This window comes from Phalacrocorax carbo, chromosome 1 (assembly GCF_963921805.1).
Source record: "Phalacrocorax carbo chromosome 1, bPhaCar2.1, whole genome shotgun sequence".
Taxonomy (NCBI): Eukaryota; Metazoa; Chordata; class Aves; order Suliformes; family Phalacrocoracidae; genus Phalacrocorax; species Phalacrocorax carbo.
The window spans coordinates 147,022,514-147,043,911 of NC_087513.1; the positions used below are offsets into that span (position 1 = coordinate 147,022,514).

The 21,398-nt window shown below is 44.2% G+C and overlaps 1 protein-coding gene across 4 annotated transcripts in view; it reads left to right on the forward strand.

The window, feature by feature from the left end:
- Window positions 1-21,398, forward strand: part of NPAS2 (neuronal PAS domain protein 2) — a 109,696-nt gene that overhangs the window by 57,676 nt on the left and 30,622 nt on the right. For all 4 annotated transcript variants that reach the window (XM_064439029.1, XM_064439023.1, XM_064439014.1 and 1 more), the window contains 5 exons: window positions 2,187-2,335; window positions 5,473-5,564; window positions 8,873-8,962; window positions 14,731-14,851; window positions 15,867-15,980. In XM_064439029.1, the coding sequence (XP_064295099.1) occupies window positions 2,187-2,335; window positions 5,473-5,564; window positions 8,873-8,962; window positions 14,731-14,851; window positions 15,867-15,980 (566 nt within the window). The remainder of the gene's footprint in view (window positions 1-2,186; window positions 2,336-5,472; window positions 5,565-8,872; window positions 8,963-14,730; window positions 14,852-15,866; window positions 15,981-21,398) is intronic.

The following is a 21,398-nucleotide window of genomic DNA, read 5'->3' on the forward strand; positions in this document are numbered from 1 at the left end:
ATATGCCCTAGCAGTGAAGTAAGCAAGGCTAGGGAATAATCTTCCAAGGGAAGTGATGAAAACTGCATTATTTAAGACATTTACAACCAGACTGAACAAAGCATTTACAACTGTGCAGGGATAGTTTAGATTACCTAATTGTGGTGGGTTGTTCTCATTTTTTTCCTTTTTAAGATTTTACTGTGATCATCGATTCAGATCTTGGTAGAATTATTTCCACTAGAGGAGTTTTTATGTTTCCTTTGTGAATAAAATGTCAAGTGTTAAAAATAGATACTTTATATTTCTGTCAAGGCATCTTTATTTTTTTGGAAAAAGCAACACTTTCCCTATAGACGGTTGGTGTTTTATTTTATTTTCAGGGAGATCAAGACCTTTTAAGCTTAAAATGTACTGAGGATTGAATTATGAGGAAGTAAAATGTTGATGTTCTTAATGCCCCCTTGAACTTTACAGAAATAGGATAAGGCTGGAGCTTTTCACATCTTGTTCTGACAGCCTTTTGCACTGTAATAAGAACAGGCTGAAATCAGTCAGGCAGTATCCACCCAATCTCTTGTGTTCAAAGCTGTAAAATAATCAAGTGCTGGCTTCTATCCAGCGTATCTCCAAGTGTGTTCAGGGTTGAGAGCAAGACAAACAAAAATTACCCCTCTGTCAGTAGTAACATCCAGAAGCCTCTGCAGTGATTTCTCTGCTGAAAATGTTTATTGCCATCCTGGTCCTTGGGGGGATGTAGATGCTGGGCTAAATTTTGCTCTGATTTTCAGCAGTGTGCATCCAGAGATGCTTATGAGGTACAGCAGAGTTAGCTGGGACTCTGAAAACCAGCTCACCAGTTCTCACCAGAGTGAGAACCGGCCGCTTGGCTTTTCTCTCGTGTCTACATACAGCCAGATTTTGAGATCTTTACGTAATTAACAAGGCAAACCTTGTCTGCTTGAGGACCATTCAGAAGAACAGACAAACCTTCTGGGTTATATTTATTTCTATTTTCACATGGCTGCAGAAGTCTGGGTGATACCCTCTGAGTAGAATGATTGTCGTATTTATGGGAACAATTCAGAAAATGCTTGCTCATGTATAGGTTAATATGTAATTTAAAAAAAATAAAGTGCACATGCTGAAAAGATTATCAACAGCCTTAATGACAGTATTATGATGGTGCCAAAACACCCCAGATGAAATCAGGTCCTTTCTTCCTATGAGCTCTTCAAACACAACAGCAGAAGCAGCTCCCTCTGATGAGTCTGCAAGCTAAACAGACAGGACTGGTGAAGAAAGCTGCAGAGTTCCCATTTTACACCTAAAGAGTCAGGGAATTGTGACCTTAAGCGATTTGCCCAGTGGCACACAGAGAGTAGGGACAAGCAGGGGACCCCTGCCAGCACTTCTGAACCCCCAGGCCTGGGAACACATCCCAACATCAGACCCGCTCCATGCTGGGATGAGACGTGCTGATGCCCTCCCTCCTGCTTGCCCTTGTGTGCCTTGTCAGCTTGGAAGGGGGGCTGAACTAAATGGCATGTGAACTAGACGGGAGCTGCAGCAACCTCTGATCAGGTCCCTGATCTTAATCACTGGAAGACAACAGCCTGACTCCTCTTCGTAAGCCAGCTTGGATGTAGCCAGAGAACCTGTGACCAAAGTGGGCAGGTCCCTCTAGGTCAACCCAGCTCCAGTGCAATGGCTGAGCTGCAGGACTGGTGTCCCTCTCTCCTGTTAAGACTGCACAGATGGGTATGACCAGGGGTTTTACCAGACCCCACTCTTCTCCTTTATGGACAGTTTTACTGTTGTCCCAGAGTTTCTATTTCTTCTTGCTCTGAGTGCCTCCCCAGAGGCTGTGTGAACTTTCAAGATCCTGCGCATATGTAAGAGATGGACAGAGCTCCTTCACCTACAGGCTTAATGCCGACCTGATAGGCTCAACCAGAGTGTCCAGAGGCAGCACAGAAGGGCAAGTAAAGCCTCCATCTCCCTCTAAAGGGAGCCCAAAGGCAAGAGCAGGAGGTAGGAACAGTTGCTTCCTACTTGTCTCTGCAGCTTTGTCAGAGGCCAGTGTCGATCTTCACATACTGAGGTGCACGGCAAGCTAATTTCCATGTGTATACACTCCAAAGAGGAAGTTCATGATGATTTTTCCTCTTGGCCTGCTCATCCTTTTTTTTCTTCCCTGGCTACAGGGCTTCACGTAACAAGTCTGAGAAGAAGAGGCGCGATCAGTTCAATGTTCTCATCAAAGAGCTCAGCTCCATGCTTCCAGGCAACACTCGCAAAATGGACAAAACTACTGTGCTGGAAAAAGTCATCGGCTTTCTGCAGAAACACAATGGTAAGATTTACTGCAGCTCTTCATGCACTTGCCAGACGGTTACTACAATATCCTGTTTCCTTCAGTGATTATCAGAATGGCTCAAGGGGCCTAAAAGTGCCAACATAAGGTATTTTTTTTCTATCTCATCAAAAAAGAACATTTGCAGGCACTGTGCTGCCCAAATCTGTCTCCTTGGCTGCTCTTTAGTTGAGGATGACTCTCAGCCTGCTAGAGAAGGGGGTGAATGTCAGGAACCGAGGGAAGGTGGGCAGCAGTGCCCTGCAGCACATGTGAAGAAGAGGGGTGCTTTGACCAAGACTGATTTGGGGCCAGAGGGAAGATTCCCTTCCTTGAAATTTGCAGTGTTCTGAGCAGAAGAACAAAGCATTCCTCCCAGCTTCTCTGCAGAAAAATGCAGGGAAGCAATCTGTTCAGCCCCCCTGCTCCTCAGTGGATTGTGTAGGACTCAGTTTTCCACAGGGAGCAGAAAACTCAGACCAGAAAAGGACCCAGTTTTTGAAGTCGGTTTCAGCAAATTGCATCCACAGAGAACTGACGTGCTTCACCCAGTTGGCACAAGCAGAAGCTACGTCACATTTCCACAGCATGCAGCTGCAATAGTAAAGTTTGGCCTTGGAAAGCCAGGAGTTTATTTTTTAAAATGCACACAGCAGTGACAGTTAAGTCCCTTAGACATGTGCCTCCTCGGAGAGGGCAGAGGACACTTCTGACCCTCCTGATCTAGTCTGGTCGGTCTAGTTTCCAGCTGGTGAGAGGAAGGCGCACTGCAGGCTCCCAGACGCATGGACATCTGCCAGCAGCGGACCGTTGAAACACTTCTCCCTTATAAATCAGGGCACTGGTTTAAAATGGGGCTCTCTTGCTCTGCCTCTGTGAGGAAGAGACTTCAGCTGGTGACCATGGGGAACATCCCTGGACCCACAAAGCAGCAAGGGCTGTCATGAGCTGATGCACTGTATCACCAGGCTTGCCTTTGCTCATCTAGCACCTCCTGTCCTCGCTCCCTGGAGAGCTCTGGATGAAACAGAAGACCATAAAAACTCTTATATCATCACTGCCAACATAATGGAATCACAAATATCAAACTTATTGAGGAAATAATTATAGTGGTTCTGTTGTTAGAGCAGTTTCTCCTTAAATGAATTTTTGCCACAGACAAGATGATTTCATACAGGAGGGCACGACTAGGACAACTCAAAGTTTAATAATTGTATATACCTATTAAAAAATGACAGTAATAACATATCTGGGGTTTTTTAGCTGCCCAAGGCAGAGTAAAGGAGGATGTGAATATGCTCAATTATAAAGCCAAGCAAAGAACAGTCACACGAGATTTGAGTAAGTGTAGACAAGTGTAGCTGATAGCCCAAATAATTTACTCCAGAAAATACTTCATTTCTGGAAGAAGACCTAGGTAAAAGAAAGCTAACAGTCACAAATCTTTCCACAGCAGTGAGGTCAAACTGTGACTGTTTTTTGTGCACTTGCTAAAAAAACCAAATGTTATCTATTTTTAAAATAGATTAGTAGTCACATAAAGCATCAGCATTTTAAAAAATGATGATTATCTTCAGTGTACTTTGGATCTGGTTTATTCAGTGGTATTTCCCTTTCATTTAGTAGGCTAAACCAAGATTTTAGTTATAACAGAGGAGGATGTCAATTTTCAGATATTTTTTGCTTCATAAACACCCTCCTTCTTTATAATCCAGAGAATCTCCCAAATCTCAAGTAATTCTTTGAACAGTCACAGTTTTGTGTGTATCAGCTTTTCCAAGCTATAGATCTGTTGAAAGTATGCTATATTCTAAGGCTATATAATAAAAATCTGATTGGGGCTGATCTATCTTTTTTCCTTACTCTGTTTTTGAAATATTTGTATAAGACCATGGGGGCTGTGGAGAGCCGCTGTGCTATCAGTGACAGCCCCCAACAGTGCAGCAAGCAAGTTGAATGGGCTGGTAGAAGCAGATGGCTGCATCTCCACTAATAAAGCCTGAACGGAGGCTTCGACTTCTTTCTAGGTAACAATATGCACAGGCACTGGTATAAATTTACTGTCTTTAAGACCATTTAGCCATTTGCATTTCTCTGGCCAGTTTGCCTGTGTGCTCTGAATTGGGAGTGCTGGGTATTACGTGTTAATCAATAGGATTAATTAGCAGGTGGCACCGAAAGGAGAAGACGGGCTGTGCTCAGCATCCCCTCACTACTAGTGCTGACAAGCAGAGTGAGCAGCGAACAAAACCAGCACAAGTCTGTCTAAATTATGAGATCCAGCCCCTATAATGCTGTCTGACAAGTTTATTACTGTATTACTAGGGTAGAGCTAACACGGGTGGCTGTTTTTTTAAGGAACAGCTCACCGTGCTGCATCCAGCTACCCCTGTTATGGTACCCGGTTTCAGTTCAAAGCTGTGACTTTTTACCCTGGTGTACCTGCACCCATCCATGGAAAGCTGTTGGGGAGCAAGCATCCTCAGGCTGCTGCTGGGCTGGGACTGGCCAACAATGGGGCAAAACCCTCCGGTGTCTTCTGGGCTGACATCACAGGAGACCCTCTCCTCCAGACAGGATTTGGGATGAGATGCCGTTGCTCTAGTGCAAGGCTGGTGCAAACACTCATGTTTCACTTGCATTTTGGAGAACAGAACAATACCTTTGCTGTTTGGGGTCATGGCCCTTTGGGGCTCCTCTGAAGGAGTTTTCATGCTGCTCCCTATTCAGCACAGAAAATGTAGGCTGAACCCTAGCACTCTGCCATCCTCAGTTTGAAGCTGTAAATGGTAAATATCAATTTGACACATGCTAATCCTTGCCTTGATTTTAATTTCAGGCAAAGTGGTTTTATCTTTTGATTAATACCTAGGTAAGGCTGGTTGAGGCCAATGGCTGTTTGAATACAGGCTCCCATTAAAGTCAGTTCAAGCTGAGCTGAGTGAAAATGAGGAAAATATTTCAGGATTGGGCCCAGTTTAGATAGTCATTATTGTCTCTGTATACAAAACCCATGCCTGAAAGCTGCAATTTTTGAATACAAAGGTGTTTTCTATCTTTTCATAGCGACTCATATATAGGCTTGCAAGATACAAGTTTTTCTGAATTTAAAAAAATGAAATGTTTTATTTGTCTAGAAGTCTCGGCACAGACGGAGATTTCTGAAATTCAGCAGGACTGGAAGCCTTCATTTCTCAGCAACGAAGAATTCACTCAGCTGATGTTGGAGGTGAACATGCATATATACCTTTCCTAAATTTGTCTAGCAGTCGTGGAAGTGCCCATGTGTCTAGAATAAAATGTCATCCGCAGTTCCAAAAGAGGAGGTTTCAGGTACTGCTGTATTTGACCATCAAGCAAAGCTGTCACTGGGAAAAGGGATTAGAGTCCCCACGTGTTGCTTTTCACGCTCAGCGGTGCCATTGCACCGTGCTGCCGCAGCCTGCAAGACTGTGCAGGGACTCCCAAGAAATGCAGTCCAGGGGAGAGATTCAGATGACAGGTTACATTTTATTTTACAAACAGAAGTGAGGAAAAGGGCATGCAGCAGTTTTTCCCCTCTTCTTGGAAGGCATTATTATTACTTAATATTTATGCAAGACTAGCACCTAAAAAGCAACAGTGTCGTGTCCCTCTAGTGCGAGGTGCTGTACAAGCAGATAAAACCTGACAGCTCCTCTTGGTTTGATATAGTTAATACTTCCACTCTAATGATTTTCAAGGCCCTTATCAAACACTTTTCATTCTAATAGGAGTAGGGTTATTTTGCAATAATAGTTTTTAAATTGCATTTAAATTATACCATAGGTGCTTTTAATGCTAGCTGGGATTTGAAGGGAGGTGACTTAATGGCATTTATGTAGGTTCGAGATGAAATGCAAATGAGCTGCTAAAATGCTTTTTTCTCTCTCAGCAACAGCTAGAACCTTCTTTAGCAAGGATCTTCTCCCGTACTAGACACGTGGAGGTTGCATGGCCCCGCAGTGTGCTTTGAGAACAAGCTTTACCTCCTCCCACAAATGACATGAACATGGGGTGTGATCCAAGCACTGGCCACAGGCAGGAAGGGATGCTGGGGAGCAGCCTGACCCACCAAGGGGTGGCACGAAGCTGCAGCACATTGCTGGCCCCCAGGAGCTGACAGTCCCTTGGCCATTGCAGTTCATTGTGATGAGACTCCCCTGGTTCAGTGTGAAGAGACACTTTGCTCACGTTGCACCGGCAACCCCCAATTCCCACCTCAGTGTGCGGGAACTTAACATACATAACTCCTTCAGTCTGCACTGAAATATTTCCCTTGGATAGCAATAAATTGGCAGTTGTCTTGACTGGCTGGGCCTTTGTTGCTTCTACTTGTATGCCACACATTTTTAGATTAAAACAACTGCTTTTAGTTTCCCAGCTTATAAATCACCTTCTTGCCACTGTGAATTTCCATGCCCTTCAAGATAACATTGGGTATTCGGATGTCCTGTTGAGCCAGCTGTTCATCATTCTCTTCTTTTTTTTGCCTTTCTACTAATCTTATTTTATTAACATTTGGACAAGACTGCTTGAAGTTTTTCCCATCCTGTTATTAAAAGTTGGGAAGGTTTTTTTCAAGCACTGATTCAAAAGAATCAGAGCATAATTGACTGCAGTAATACATCAGCTTTCCTGAAAATGGCCTTTTCTTACCCCATTGAAAAGGCTGTCATCAAATTATGTAGGAGTGGGTATTAGGTTCTGTTTGTCCATCTAAGACTGTTGCAATAGTGAAATCTTTGAAGAAGGGTACGCCCTCTTAATGATGGAAGGACCAGTTGCAAGTAAATAAAAATAGAATTATGTATGTATACATTAACTTGATTTTACACAAAATTCTGATGTGACTCACTTCGTATAATTTGCATTGGTTATGAAGAAAAGACTTGAGTTTTAAAAAAACCAACAACCTTCACCATAGTAACATGCACAATCCAGCTGCCTTGCAAAACCACTGCTCTCTTTTACGGGTTAACAGCTATCACGCTTTTTAGAAAACAGCTTGAATGTACTACACTAAAGAAAAACATATTCTCTGCACTTAGATTAACAAAATTAAACTAACTATAGCAGCTGGAGGGTTTTCAAAGATGCTAAGACACACGCTTTTCTACTGGGGTATAAGTTATTGACCTGCTTTCCGAAGGATTGTATCACCAGCAGATTCCCATTGACTTAAATAGTTGTGGGTGCTCAGCATTCTCTGGAAAAAGGAACATGTTTGTGTCTTTATTCAAGGCTTTGTGCTTTCCTTTTTTTTTTTTTTTTTTTGAAAAACAATTAGCATTTTCCAGTGTTCTCAGAATTCTTTCCCTTATTGAACTCAGCGGGGGGGCGGGGGGCAGAAGCAGGATGGATGTGTTGCAGCTTACGGGATCAACCGCTAGTCTGGCTTGGAGGCATGCCTGGGTTTTCAGTAAGGTTTTGTAATGCCGTGTCACCATAATCGGGCGGTTTGCAGTACACCTGTCTCCTGACCAGGTATTGCCTCTGGAGTATAGTCAAACTCAGCTCTGATTCAGTCATGCTTGTAGTGCCTGTACTGCTCCAACACTGCAGGCAACACCGGCACCGGATCACCTGTGAACTGACAGGAAGGACCCAGACCTGCTCCACTTGAAGGCATTGGGAGCTTCACCAGTGACTCCTCTATTAAAATGGGAAGGTTTTCATGTAGTCTCTGAGCACCTATTGTTGAGTCCTAATTTTTGGAGGGGTTCTGCTCAGAGTAGGTGAAATGTTGCTTTAGATCTGGAAATCTACATCGATTTAACTTTGAACAAGATTTAGCTCAAAACTTTGCAGCTCAGACTAAGGAAGAAACTAAGTTTGAAGGTGAAATTGCTCCTGTGCAGAGGACGGGGGATAAGGCTGACATTGCCTTTCAGTCCTAGGAGTGAAGGGGCTTACCGCAAGGTGGGACTGAAGTGAGGAAAAACTCCGCAGAATGGTGAATTTCTCTTGGAATGAGTAATCTAATACCATGACCTTTAAAATAAATCACTCAATTAAAACTCAGGCTAAGGATTATTTGATCATTTGCATTGCTTTTACTTACATGAAAGCCCAGTAATATACAACGTTACATTAATACAAACTGAGATTTATGGGGTTTGCAGAGAAGTACCATTTTGAGATAGGACCGCATCCTTTCATCGTCCTTTGATATTTACACAGAGCTCAAATGTTCATTTTAATAACTTCCAAGGGATCTAGTCTTAGTCATTTTGCATTATTAAAATGTGTGATTAATTTAAAAACTGAGACATGAAATATTCCTGTGAGCCCTTTGTTGCTTCAATAGTAGGTTTTACTAGACTACAAAGAATGTTGTAAAAGTTAAATCAGACTGTAAAATCAGAGAATTACTGTTCTGCAACTTGGGATAACGTTCCTACAATTTGATAACAATACGGTGCTGAAGTCAGACTGTTTTGATCAATGTGCGACAAGACACCCTGTTTACACCCCTTGCTCCTTTTAAAGCACTCTCCACTTGTCTGTTTTCCTTAGGCATTAGATGGCTTCATTATAGCAGTAACCACAGGTGGAAGCATCATCTACGTGTCTGACAGCATTACACCTCTTCTAGGGCATTTACCGGTGAGTAATTCTGGCGCTGGCTTTTCTACTACACATAGTAGGATTGGGCCCTGCTTTGTAAGAAACAGACATAAAAGGGGTGTGGGTGTGTGTGTGTGGGTGTGTTCCTGAAAATGTGGTGAGGGGTTTTGTCCCTACGTTATGCTGGCCGCTGCTGTTGATCAGCTCTGCTCTCTCTCCATCTGATTCATCCCCTTCAGGTTTTTGTTGCTATGAGGCACTTTGGCTTGAATGGAAAAATCTCTGCAGGAATACTCTGGCCAAGGGAGGGACAGGGTGACCTGCCTGATCTTTTCCATCTCTGATTTCTAGGCTAGCAGAGAATAGCACCATTGCCACTGGCAGCCTGACGAGGAGCTTGTTAAGGGCCTTATTCTGCTCCCAGGGAGGTAAAGGACAAAAACCCCATTGAATTCAGAGTTAGCAGGTGGCTGCTGCCGAGCTGTCCCCGCAGCAGAGCTGTGCTTTCCCAAGGGGAGCGCAGCCCGCTCCCCGGAGGTGCTGGAGGAGCCGATGGTCAGCGCTCGGGTCCGGCACACAGAGCTTGTTTTATCTGCGGGCTGCTGGGTCTTGCTATGGGAGACACTCCTGCGTGTGCTGCCTTGGGCTGGAGGAGCAGGGGAGAGGGACTGCCCAAAGCCTGCTCCTGTTGCTAAGGCTGCTCTAGGACAAATGGCACAACGATTAAGGATTAATCCTTGCACTCATTTTTAGTAGCTTGGTCTCAAATAAATACATGCCCAGGAGAAAAAAAATAGCTGCCAAATCATTATTGTACCACACCCCCGCCTGTCTTCTTAGGAAAATGACAATCCTTTTTCTCTCATTTACTTTTTCACCAAATATGTGTTACATTTTCCACCCAGACAAATGTATTTCACACACTCTACCTTGCTGTAATATGAACAAAAATTATTTTCTTCTGAGACAAAAGGAACTTGATGAAAGGCAGCAGCCCCTGGTAAATGCAAGAATATTGCTATGCAACAACAGATTGAACTGAATCTATCTATTTCAGTTTTCTTTAATCCTCAACAGTTGACAAAACCAGTAGTTGACTGTTTTCTGACATTTGCCTTTACTTCAAAGGCAGAGAGAGCCCTGTCCTGCATGTAGGCTGGTGGGTCTTCACACACTTACTGATTTCCATGGAGTTTCTTTGTCTTTGTTTTATTGCTGTCCCTTTCAAATACTGATTCTTAGTGGAGGCAGTAGATCTGCTGTGGGAAAGTACTGCTCTTCAGAAAGACACATTTCAGACCCTGTGCCTAGAACCTTAAGCCCTGGCTGAACATGGACAGATTCAGGTTCATAATTCCTGAGTTGGACCATCAGAGACTAAATTGGTTTTCCCTCCCAAAGTCATGCTTGTGTCATAATTTTGCCCAAAGCAAGGACTAGGATTTCCATTACTTTTCATATGCACTGAAGCAGCCCATACCAGCCCAAGCAAGGGACCAATATGCCGGGGCTGGAGGTGGAGCAGGAATTCCCACAGACCTTTTCAGAGCAGATGGAGTAATAATAGTTAACAACTGCCCCACCAGCCCAGGCTTGTGGAGTGACTGGGCGCATCCCACAGACTCCAGCTGAGAAAGCAATAAAGGCTTCTGCCTGCCGGAAAGTGGGCATATCGCTACGGCCATGGGCAGGGGCCCAGCTGGATGTGCAGCGAGGTGCACAGTGGGAATTTTGGTCCCACGCTGCCCCTTCCATATATCTTTTTATGTTTTAAAACTGATCAGAGTGCTGTCTGGAAAATCTATGTGGCTTATTTTGTTTACCTCTAGGATCTATTTGTAAGCGAAATTCAGTCACTGTTTGAGGGACAAAACGCCAATTCTTTCTCCTCTATGACTGCAGGGAAAAAAAGTACTCTGCAAATCTTCTGCTTTGAGCTCTTAAGGAGAAGCAAAACTGGGCAGAACGCAGAGCAGGGCTCTCTGAGGGCCCCATCAAGAAATCTGATGCATTTTCTTTCATTAAAATCATGAAAGACTCCGGTGCTGAGAACAAATATATCCAATTCTCTTTAATATAGATTCCCTAAGTTCCACGGAGCATTTTCAAACACAAACTTCCTCTGTTGTAATTCTAAGTAATCTGTTATTACAAGATCTGGGGGCTACTCCTAGGGTTGGTTAACGTAAAGGGAAGTTTAGCTCACATGGTAAGATTGACTATAGCTGAAGTGAAGTGAACTCCTGGAAATCCAGTCACAACTCATAGCATTTGCCAGTCAGATGGTGTGCTATGACCCCAAGACTGTGCAGTCTCTGGAGGGTCCTCTCTGTCCCTTCTTGCTTTCTTTGCTGAGTGAAACAGTTAAACATGGGTGGCAAAGCAACTATTTCCAGCCTACAGGAGGAGATGCAGCTTTCTCATGGATGTTGCCTGTCCACGGACACAGGCAGAGGGTGCAGCACCTGCTCACCAACTGGGATAGTTGTGTCCATCTCACCCACTTTAGTCCCATAGCTGAGAGGTCTGTGCTCGGAGCCTCCCCATGCAAGGCTCCTTGAGGGTCAGCGGAGAGGCGGCTGTGCAAAGGCAGGAGGTCCCTGGCAGGGCTGAGCTTCTCCAGGGGGGCTCTTTCTCCCCAGGGGCTCCCAGGTGAAGCTCAGGCAGCTGCTCTACTGTGTGCTTTAGTTAAATGTCAGGGTGGAAAAATTCAGCACGTTGCATCTTATAGTGTACAGAAGTTTTGAATGCTGTGTTGCCGTTCCAGGGTAGCAATGGACATCGCTGCAGGATACACAGGCAGGATATAGGGGCCAAAGCCCAGCACACAAGAACAGGGCTACCTTGATATTTTTTTTTTGGTTACAGGGAAAGAAGCCTGTCTCGCAGCCCTCCACCTTCCCATTCCTGTAGTGTCCATGTTCCTCAGTTCCCCTGCTTTTTTTCCCAGTGGCAGTAATAACTCAGCATATTTCCTCCTCGCCCCCCTGAAAAGCGATGGAAAGGTGAGGAAGGATCTCCATTTTGGAGTAGAGCTGTTTTGTTGAAACTGCACAGATATTTAAGCTATACCTCAAATGACTGTGGAACTTTGGGCTAATTTACTCTGAATTGTTTTCAGAACAGACCAGCATCCATGATGCAAAGCTGTTCTTTCTTTGCTTGCCATAGCTGTCAGGGGTGAACACTCAGAAGTTTGTGTTAGCAGGATCCACAGATTCCAAGGTGCAGAGTAGATTCCAAGCTCAGCAGCAGAAATATGCATTAACATAGTAAATCTAACCATTCTACCCACAGTCACTGTAATTTATCTTTTATCCACTTTGCCTGTTTCATTCAGCAATGCTTTGTGGCTGTGTCTGCCAGTGGGACAGAACTGCCTGCTGTGGAATAATTAGAACAATTAGAAAAAGCTGCAAACCATTCCCCTCCAGCTGACACGTTTTTGTCTGTGGTGATCAAATTTTGTCCATCTCTCTGGTCACTTTTTTCCCATGGCACCAGATGTCTGCTCTTTGGCACAGAATTAGCTCTGAATAGCTTACCTGGCATTTCCTACAGCTCCAGCAAGACTGTGAAATATTTGCTTCTTTCTATTTGGCCTGTCGATATATTCTTGATTGACATATTGATTCAAGAACACTGTTGGAGTCTTGATTTGTACAAGATCCAGAAATTCTGTTTTGTGCGCTCCTTTACAGGTGTGCCTAACCTCTGCAAGAGGCAAGAATTGTGAAACACAGTAAGAAGTAGACACCTTATAATTTTTTTAATATTTTAAAAAAATGGACATTCCCTAACAGAAAAGATGCAAACCAAACATTAAATTCTGGATATGGTATATGATGGAGGCAAAAAAAATATAAATGCCAGGAGTTGCAAATCAATGAATAGGGCAGGAGGTTGCTCTGAAGGGTATGTGGGACAGAAGTCTTGTAACTCCTATCATACACATAGTCACAGGCCTCTGCAGCTATCCCCTTATGTAGAAATGACACTGCAAAACTGATAATAGGTTTTGAATCAGAGCTTGGTCACAATATGGAGACAAAAGGTAGTACATCCTCAGGTCACTGAAGAAGCAATAATGTGTTTGAGGAGCGGTGACAGCTCACACCTAGTCCTCCTGCAGCTACTGCTGGGCACATGGGAGGTTAATTAATCCCCTAGGAGACTTACGTGAAACTGGTGGATAAGTATCATTATCTAACATTTACAGGTAGAAAAGGAATGAGACAGAAAAATTACTCTTCTGAGATTGTACCAAAATCCTTGAACAGAAACTGCACCACTGCCATTTCCCATCACGTGATCTTTCTTCGTATGCCCAAAATTACATGAACGACATACTATATTTTGTGTAAATATAAATATGTTTATATACATACATAAAAAACTGAATTACACGCAGTATCAGTGGGATGCATATTAATAAGGTGTATACTAAAGTCACAGAAATAATTTTCAAGTATTCATCACAAATGGATATTCAAGTAATGAGCACATATAATACTTAAAACTGAATATAATACTCATAACTGGGTAATCTAAGTAGTATATTTTTGCATCAAGAGAAGTGTATAAAGCATAGCACTCTGATTTTCAAAGTATACTCGATGCATTTCACTACTCTAAACAGGAATTCCACACAGAACAGCAGGCATGGGTGGAAAGCAGAGGGAAACCAAGCATAATCTTAAGTAACTACATAAATAAATAATGATGATTAATAACTTGCCAGTCTCATACAGGGCTAACACATTTTCAACATGACTATACAGTCTGGTAGCAGCTGCTCTGATGACACGCGAAGCAGTGTCAGTGTGCCAGCTCAGCCCGAGGTAGTCTCAAGTGGAATGGATGTAAGTCAATGCCATTAGAGGGTCACTTTATCTCACGACTTCCCCTCAGATATGCTTTTCTAGCATTAGTCAGGCACCGCACTGAACGCAGCGAGACCTCACTCTTGGCAACCCTGTGACAGACTCCTGTCATCTCCACCCTGGCCTAGTCATGGCCTTTTGCACAAATCCATCTCCTCCTTCCATTCCCAGATCTCAGTACCTAGATTTCAGATGGATTTCAGGTTCGTGCCAGCTGACCATGGGGCTGGAGACACCCAAGCATTCAGCCCATATCTGGCCAGAGGGTTTGTGCCAGTGGCACCGTGAAGTCGCCCTCCCTGGGGATTAACTACTGCTGCTGCAAAGCGATGTCCAGGCTGGGGAGTCCCCTTCTTCCTGCTCCCACCTGCCAACATGCAGGAAGCCAGGAGCAACGGCTGCCACCCCGAGGGCACGTGCCAGGAGCTGAGGGGTTCCCTCCAGGGAGGGGCTGGATCCAGGACTGACCTGGCTCTTGGGTCCGCTGGCTCAGGGTGGCTCCCAGCCCCACTGCTCCTGCTAGTCGGAGTTTGCCAAGGAGACAGCAAGCTGCAAGGACCCACAACAGCCCCGTGCGTGGAGCTGGCGAGCAGTATGGGGAGCCAGGTGCCCATTTTCCAGCTCACTCCCAGGTCCTGTCACTTAACTGTGTGGACATACCCGATGCATCTGACTGTCCCTGAGAAACGTTAGATGAGCATCCCTGAGTGCTGAGAATTAAGCTGAGAACGGGCCCATGGAGAAGTGGCCACTCAGTCTGCTCAGCAGTTCCCCCTTAGTTTAGGCTTTGTCAGGAGTCTCTGGAAATCAGTGGGGAAACTCCGGTCCACTGCCACAGGCCTCATATCTACATTGCTGCGCATGTCTGTGAGTGTTGCTCACCGTGACATTTCTGTTTTTCTCAAAGGTTCTTTTTCTTTGCAGTGTGATGTCTTGGATCAGAATTTGTTAAATTTCCTCCCAGAACAAGAACATTCAGAAATTTATAAGATGTTATCTTCTTGTATGCTTATGACAGATTCTGCCTCATCGGATTACCTAAAAAGTAAGTTTTATTTTGTCTTTCCCCGTAAATGAAAAAGCACAGGCAGGTTAAAAATTGTCTCTCATAATGAGTTTTTTATGTGATGTGCAATATAAAACTTAGGCTCGTAGTCTTTTAAAAAGATCTTGCCACCTGGAATGGCCCTTTGGTACTATTTTTAAATGAAACTCATTGTCTTTGTTTTACTAGGCTAAGACTACTTGAGTTAATTATTAAATATTGTATCTTTTGAGACAGCTAAGGAAAATAGGTTAGCTGATGGAAACTGAGAGTTCACCTGAGACAAATCACATCTTAATTGATATTTCAGCCCGTTTGAGTAAGATGCTGTTCAGAGATATGTTAACGTCACACACCTTTGGTTTGCATTATCATTGAAAATTATCTGTAAAATCATTTTATTTCTTTTTCAATTGAATTTTGGTTTTGTAAAAACCCTTTTACGTGCCTCACCCTTATTCACTCTAGGAGGTAAGGCGTAGGAAACCAGAAAAACACAGGATAATACAAGACATACAGCTGCTTAATCTACTGTATATACAAAACCTGCAGCTGATAGCTGATACGCCGAAGTTAATTTAATAGATATTTTGAGGTAATTAGGCATAGTTTTCCAACACAAGATGTAGAACAGCTGTGAGTCATGAAAAGCCTAAATAGAAAAAAAAAAATGCGATAAACGAAGGATGCATTTCTGTCCTTTGCTACACCAGTGTTATGGCAGCGTAACTCCTGTGACGAAGGCAGAGTAAGAGAAGGGTGAGTTAGTCTCAAAAGCTGTCCCCGAGCTGCAGGCAGACCTGTGCACAGCGCTGCGCAACCTGCATCCCTGCAAGGCGCTTCCTTGCAGAGGCTCTCATCCTGCAAGGTATAGCGCATCGGTGTATAGGACTCTTGAGCGGTAACAAGCTGCGGTTGTGCTGCCAGTTGCAAGCTTGGGGTTGGAAGAGACCGTTGGTTGGGTTTAGCTTAAATAGTATATTTATTTCTTCTTCTTCTTCTTTTAACAATCCAGCTGACAATGAACTAGAGTTTTATTGTCATCTTCTGAGAGGAAGTTTGAACCCAAAGGAATTTCCAACATATGAATACATAAAATTTGTAGGAAATTTTCGGTCTTACAGCAATGGTAAGCTTTAATTGTTGTATAAATGTTACTTTAGCTGTGTAAAATAAAATATAAGTATTGCTCCATTGAAAAAGACAGGCTCTTAACTGAAAAGTCTATTTTTATCATTATGGGGTAAATTTGGCTTCACATGGATCTTGCAGCTGATTTGCAAAAGCTGGACAAATACCTATGAAGAGTGAAATTGTGTTAGTTGCTTTTGTTACTGCCCTTCACTTGTTAGCAGTGATGCTGGACTCTGGGTAAGTCTGCAAATAATACAGGTTCAGAGGAGGGCTTGTTTGGGCTCATTAATACTGCGTGCTAAGACTGTACCTTTTAGCTGAATAATAAGCTTGCTACCTTATCTGCTGCCTTACATCAAACACAGATTCTGTGCCAGAACTGACAATCTGTCAATTCTGCCCTCTTGCCATTCTCCAGAAAATTTTGGGGAAAGGTGGCAGCACCACGTACTTGAGTGCCTGCACCCACCGCCCCACGCTGCGGTGAGGGGTCCCCTGCTGCTGGCGTCAGAGTGGCTGAGGACACTTCCACCCGCCTCCCTCTCCAGCTGCCATTTTACATTCCCCTCCAGCACTGCAGAACCCAATACTTTCCAAAAAAAAAAGGAAAGAAATACCATCAGCATAGTCGCTAAATGCACCACAGTCAGTCTAGGGAAACCATCTTTCAGGGAGGAAGAGCAGATTTCCACCTCGCCCGGTCCCTGACAAACAGATTGCTTGCACGGCCATTAGTGTCAGAAATTAAATACTCTTTTATTACTTTCCCTTCTTCTGCCTGCCCAAGTTTGCTTTAGTTACTTGCCTGATTGAACTCCAGAGTGGCATTTCCAAAGTCGCTGGTATTGTTCCAAATAGGTCATCCTCAGCAAAAAAATTCCCCACCGTGCTTTCCAAAAACCGCACACCACACTGCGAAAAAAAATGTCCCTGTCCCCGTTTAACTTTCTGCTCTTGCTCCACATGACTAGAATAGAAACCTACATGCAGGATGGAGATATGTATTTCTTGTTTGGTGCCATCTGATTTGAGGCTTTATTTGTATAAAAAAATGTAACTGCCTGTATGCTTTCTAGTTTGAATGAAGTGAAATGCGGCTGCCTGACAGACGCACGCACCAAGCTGTTCTGTTTTCTAGAGCAGAAACCGGATTTCAGGTGCTGACTCATAAGGATACATTTCTACCAGGGGAATTTCTGATCCATTTTCTTCAAGGATTTTCAGCCTTTTATTTTGTCATGACCTTAATATTGCCCTCTTACCCGTTAGGATTTCATATCCCAGCATTTTTATCAGTGGCTATTTCTCAGAAGAAAGATAAAACTTGCATTACAGATATCTTCCCTAGCTTAATGCATATAAAGTAAATGGGAACATATTGATTTCAGAAGACACCAAATCATTTTCCAAAGACCCCAGCTTATAGCTTTCAAACAGGACACGTGTTTTCTCCTTCAGTATTTTTTTTTTTTTTTTTGCTTTGTGCCACCTTCTTCTAAATCATCCACTTTATTTTGTCTCTTCCCATCTCTGCCTCGGTCTGACCCTCCGGTGGGTAGGGAGGGGATGGCCCTTGCCCCCACTCTGTGAGAAGGTGCCTCCTGGCCCCCTCGTGCCCTCTCCCCATCGCAGGATGGCAGCTTGCCCATCTTGACTAGTTTCCCCAGTTCAATGCAGAGCCTGGTGGAAACACTTGCTTCACCAGTGCAAGACAAGCATCCCCAGCATTGCTCTCCCTTGGCCGGGGTTCATCCCCATGGCCCCCTCTGCCCGCCTTCCCCCTTCCCCCACCAGCCTGGCTCCTAATTCGGCCAAAAAACCACCTGCCAGCAAAGGTGGAAGCAAGTGCACTCAACTCGTGATGTAGCAGCAGCAAACTGTTTGCTTGGGAGCTGATAACCTTGGGCCAAGGACAGACCGAGCAGCTGGAGGAGGGTGCAAACATCTGAAGCGGCTGTCGTTAGCTCCAACCAGGCTTCTTGCGTCAGCCGACTTCACCCTGAGCAAGGCATGGGGGACATCAGCTCAGGCAAGCACGGTATGAACGCAGCTTTCCAGCCCCGGGGCTGGGGGCAAGCAGCTGTGCTTTGGCACAGGGATTTGCAGCATGGACAACTTTAAGCTGGATTCCCACCCCTGTTCGGCTCCGCACACCCCAGGGTGCCCTGCTGTCGGGCACCGTCCCTGCAGCCCATGCACCCCAGGCAGGCTGTCACCTGCTGGCCCTGCCAGTAATTGCCCTCTTCTTCCTCCTATTAAATAAGTACTGGTTCTCCAGCCTCCAGGTATGAGGCCAAGCAGGCAAGAAAGACAGCAGCGGGAAGGGTGGTGGGGCATATCACAGGGAAGCGCTCGTCCTACATGTGTAGGATCAGCTGGCCCTAAATCCTGCTTTTCAGAGGTGTTTGTGGAGGAAGGAGGCTAAGCTGAAGATAAGAAAAGAGTTAGCTGAGCATACTGTGGGGGGAGAAAGACAGAAATTGCAAATTAAGCTTAATTAGCAGGAGACGTTCCTTATGAATGTATTCAGGAATGCTTTTCCCTGTAGCGTTTCACAGCAGTAGAAGTGTGAGCATGTTTTTACACATGGGAGACCGATACAGGATGTTCTTCTCTAAATACAAATCTCTGCCGTTCCTTTTTAGCCACCTAGCACCAAATCCTACCTTTGTTTCCAATGGTTTGCTGAGCGTACTCTGAGTCCACCCTGCCTGCTCATTCCTGCTGCAGGGATGCCAGAGTCCCTGTGGCTGGGGAGGACCTTTTATCCCTGGGCAGGCTGTATCCCATCAGGATCCCATCAGGATACTTAACTATTCCATTCTCATTAATGTAGAGTAGTGGCAGTCACAGTCCTGACAAATCTTTTACCCTTCCTTCCTACTTAACCTTGCTCATTGCTCATATAATGGTGGTGCTTGGGGAAGGGGGCCATGTGTGCTGGGGTCCCAGTGACCTTGCCCCCCTCCCTTCTCCGTCATACCTTCTCCGTTAATTGCATTGTGACTTATGGCTGAGAACATGATGTAGGGATGGGTTTGAATGGATTAGTTTGAAGGCCTGAGGCTTAGAAAGCCAGTTAGGGGCTTAGCTGCTCTCCCTAACTTTAGTGGGACCTCTGGGGCTTTAAAGGCCATTGTACTGAGATGCCAAAGAGAAATTCTTTTTCTGCTAAAGCAGAACAAATACCTGATACCTGCCAAGGTGACTTGTCACCAGATTGCCCTCAGGCAGCCAGATCATGCACAGCCTGAATCAAACCATGCTACTGCCCCAGAGAAGCAGTCACTGGCACCTTTGCCCCATCCAAGAAGGGGCAGAGAGATGCATGTGCAAGCCCCAGATATTGCCCGGGAAAGTTCACATAGCTCACGGCATGTGTTCAGTCTTTCAGAAGATCACCGTCCCTAGAGCTCCTGGGCTCAGCTATAGCTGGAGGCTAGAGGAGCTGCACAGCCCAGTGCCAGGGCTAGCATGATGGTCCACGCTTGGGCTGATCCCGGGGATGCTGTGCAAGAGGCCATACTCTGTAACCCCTGCTGCAAGGACATATCTGCAGCTGTATCTACACCAGGGATGTGACACGAGCTGCCTGTACATGAGCGAACTGCCCTCGAATTAGCTGTGCCCAAGCAAGAGCAGCCGTCCAGCAAAACAGCAATGTGAGCTCTGCGGAGTGACTGCATGAGTCAGTGGCTGTGCTAAATCAAATACAAGAGATTTGATTTTCCATTTGGGAGGATTATATAATCATCATTAATTAAGCTTCAATGAGAAAAGCAGGACTGTAACCTGACGTAAAGACTCAGTAGTCCCTTGAGAGGCGGGGAGGTGGCCCGTGGGCCACTCAGAAGAGGAAGGTGGAATTCCCTCTTTGCTTCTATGAGAAATGCCTACTTGCTCTCAGAGCTAAACTGTTTTTTTAAAAATTTGCAGATAGGAACTATTTCCAATATCTTATATATTCTAGGTTCTGGTCCTGTAGTCCAGATTTTAACAAGAGAGACAAATATATGCAAACATCTGAGGGAGCCGAGCGCCATCACTGCACCTGTTGACCCATAGTACCTGACAAGGGGCAGAGTCATGTCAGCACCACCAATGAATAATGCAGTTGTTCCCATCCAGTTTTGCCAGAGGGCTGAGGGGGGAGGCAAATAATAAAGATAACCTAAAGGTAACCCTCCAAAAAATCCAAGGAAATGCGTAACTCCCAGTATAAAATTTCAAACTAAGTGAGAATAAATTCTTTTACAAAGCCGCTTAATAGCTCACTCTGATAAGAAAAGATAAGGTGGGCTGGATTTATCCCTCCTGTGAAAATTGTTTGTACGTTTGTAAACAGAAGAACATCTCTCATAATTACATAACCAAATATTGGCTTTGCTATCCTGTTTCTGAGGTGATGTACTTGCTTAAAAACTCCTGAAAGGGACAAAGCCACGGTCCTGCCTTTCAAAGTGTTCACCGATATAAAAAAGAACCACCGGCATCTTTAAAGCGGCAGATCCGTCCTTTCATCTAAAATGCCTGAAGTTTTCATCTTAAAGGAGGAGATCACCGTTACGTGAAAAGAGTTCCTGATGAAGTAATATAACTAAATATTATAGTGGAATTTAAAATTCTACTTTTTGCTCCCAATTACATGGCAACTCAGGAAGTATCTGGTTACTGGATGCTAATAATAGCAGATACTCTACTGTTAGCTGATATATCTCTTAGATATACCATCAACTGGTATAACTGGGTACAACTGGGGAGAAAAAAAAAATCTTTTCACTCCCGGAACAATTAATTCAATCTGAATTCCTTTTTAAAAGAAATAAACAGAACTATCCAGAAGATACACTGATCTTGAGCCTCCATAAGCATAGGCAGAAACATGTGATAACAAGAATAACTCAAACTGAAATGAATATTTTGATCAGAACCGACAGCCACTTATTAGTATTTACTGTTCACAATAGTGTAGAAGCTACAGCTAGCAATCTGCAGTGCCTATGCAGGGCTCTCTATAGGCACTTAAGAAAAAAGGCACCATTCCAGTCCTAAAGAATTCACTTGGGATCCATATCAACAGAGGATGGCGAGGGGAGAAACAGGAAGAGGAAAGAGGAGAGAGGAGATCAGAGTAGACAAGTGATGTATGGGCACCATCACTGTTATTCATCCAAAGCTACTACGTGCAGTCCAGCTTGCCACTAGCACAGTAGATTTCTTCATTATATATGTTAATTGCTGAATATTCTGCTTATCTGCGGTCTGAATTTATTTATATGAAACAATCTTGATTTTATTCTGGTCTGTTCGGCTTGTATTTTTTGAAATCACTGTTCAGTTTGTTTGACAGTCACTAAGACTGTTAAGTCATTAACATCTACTGACAAAATAGGAAGGAGGGATTTCTTCTTTC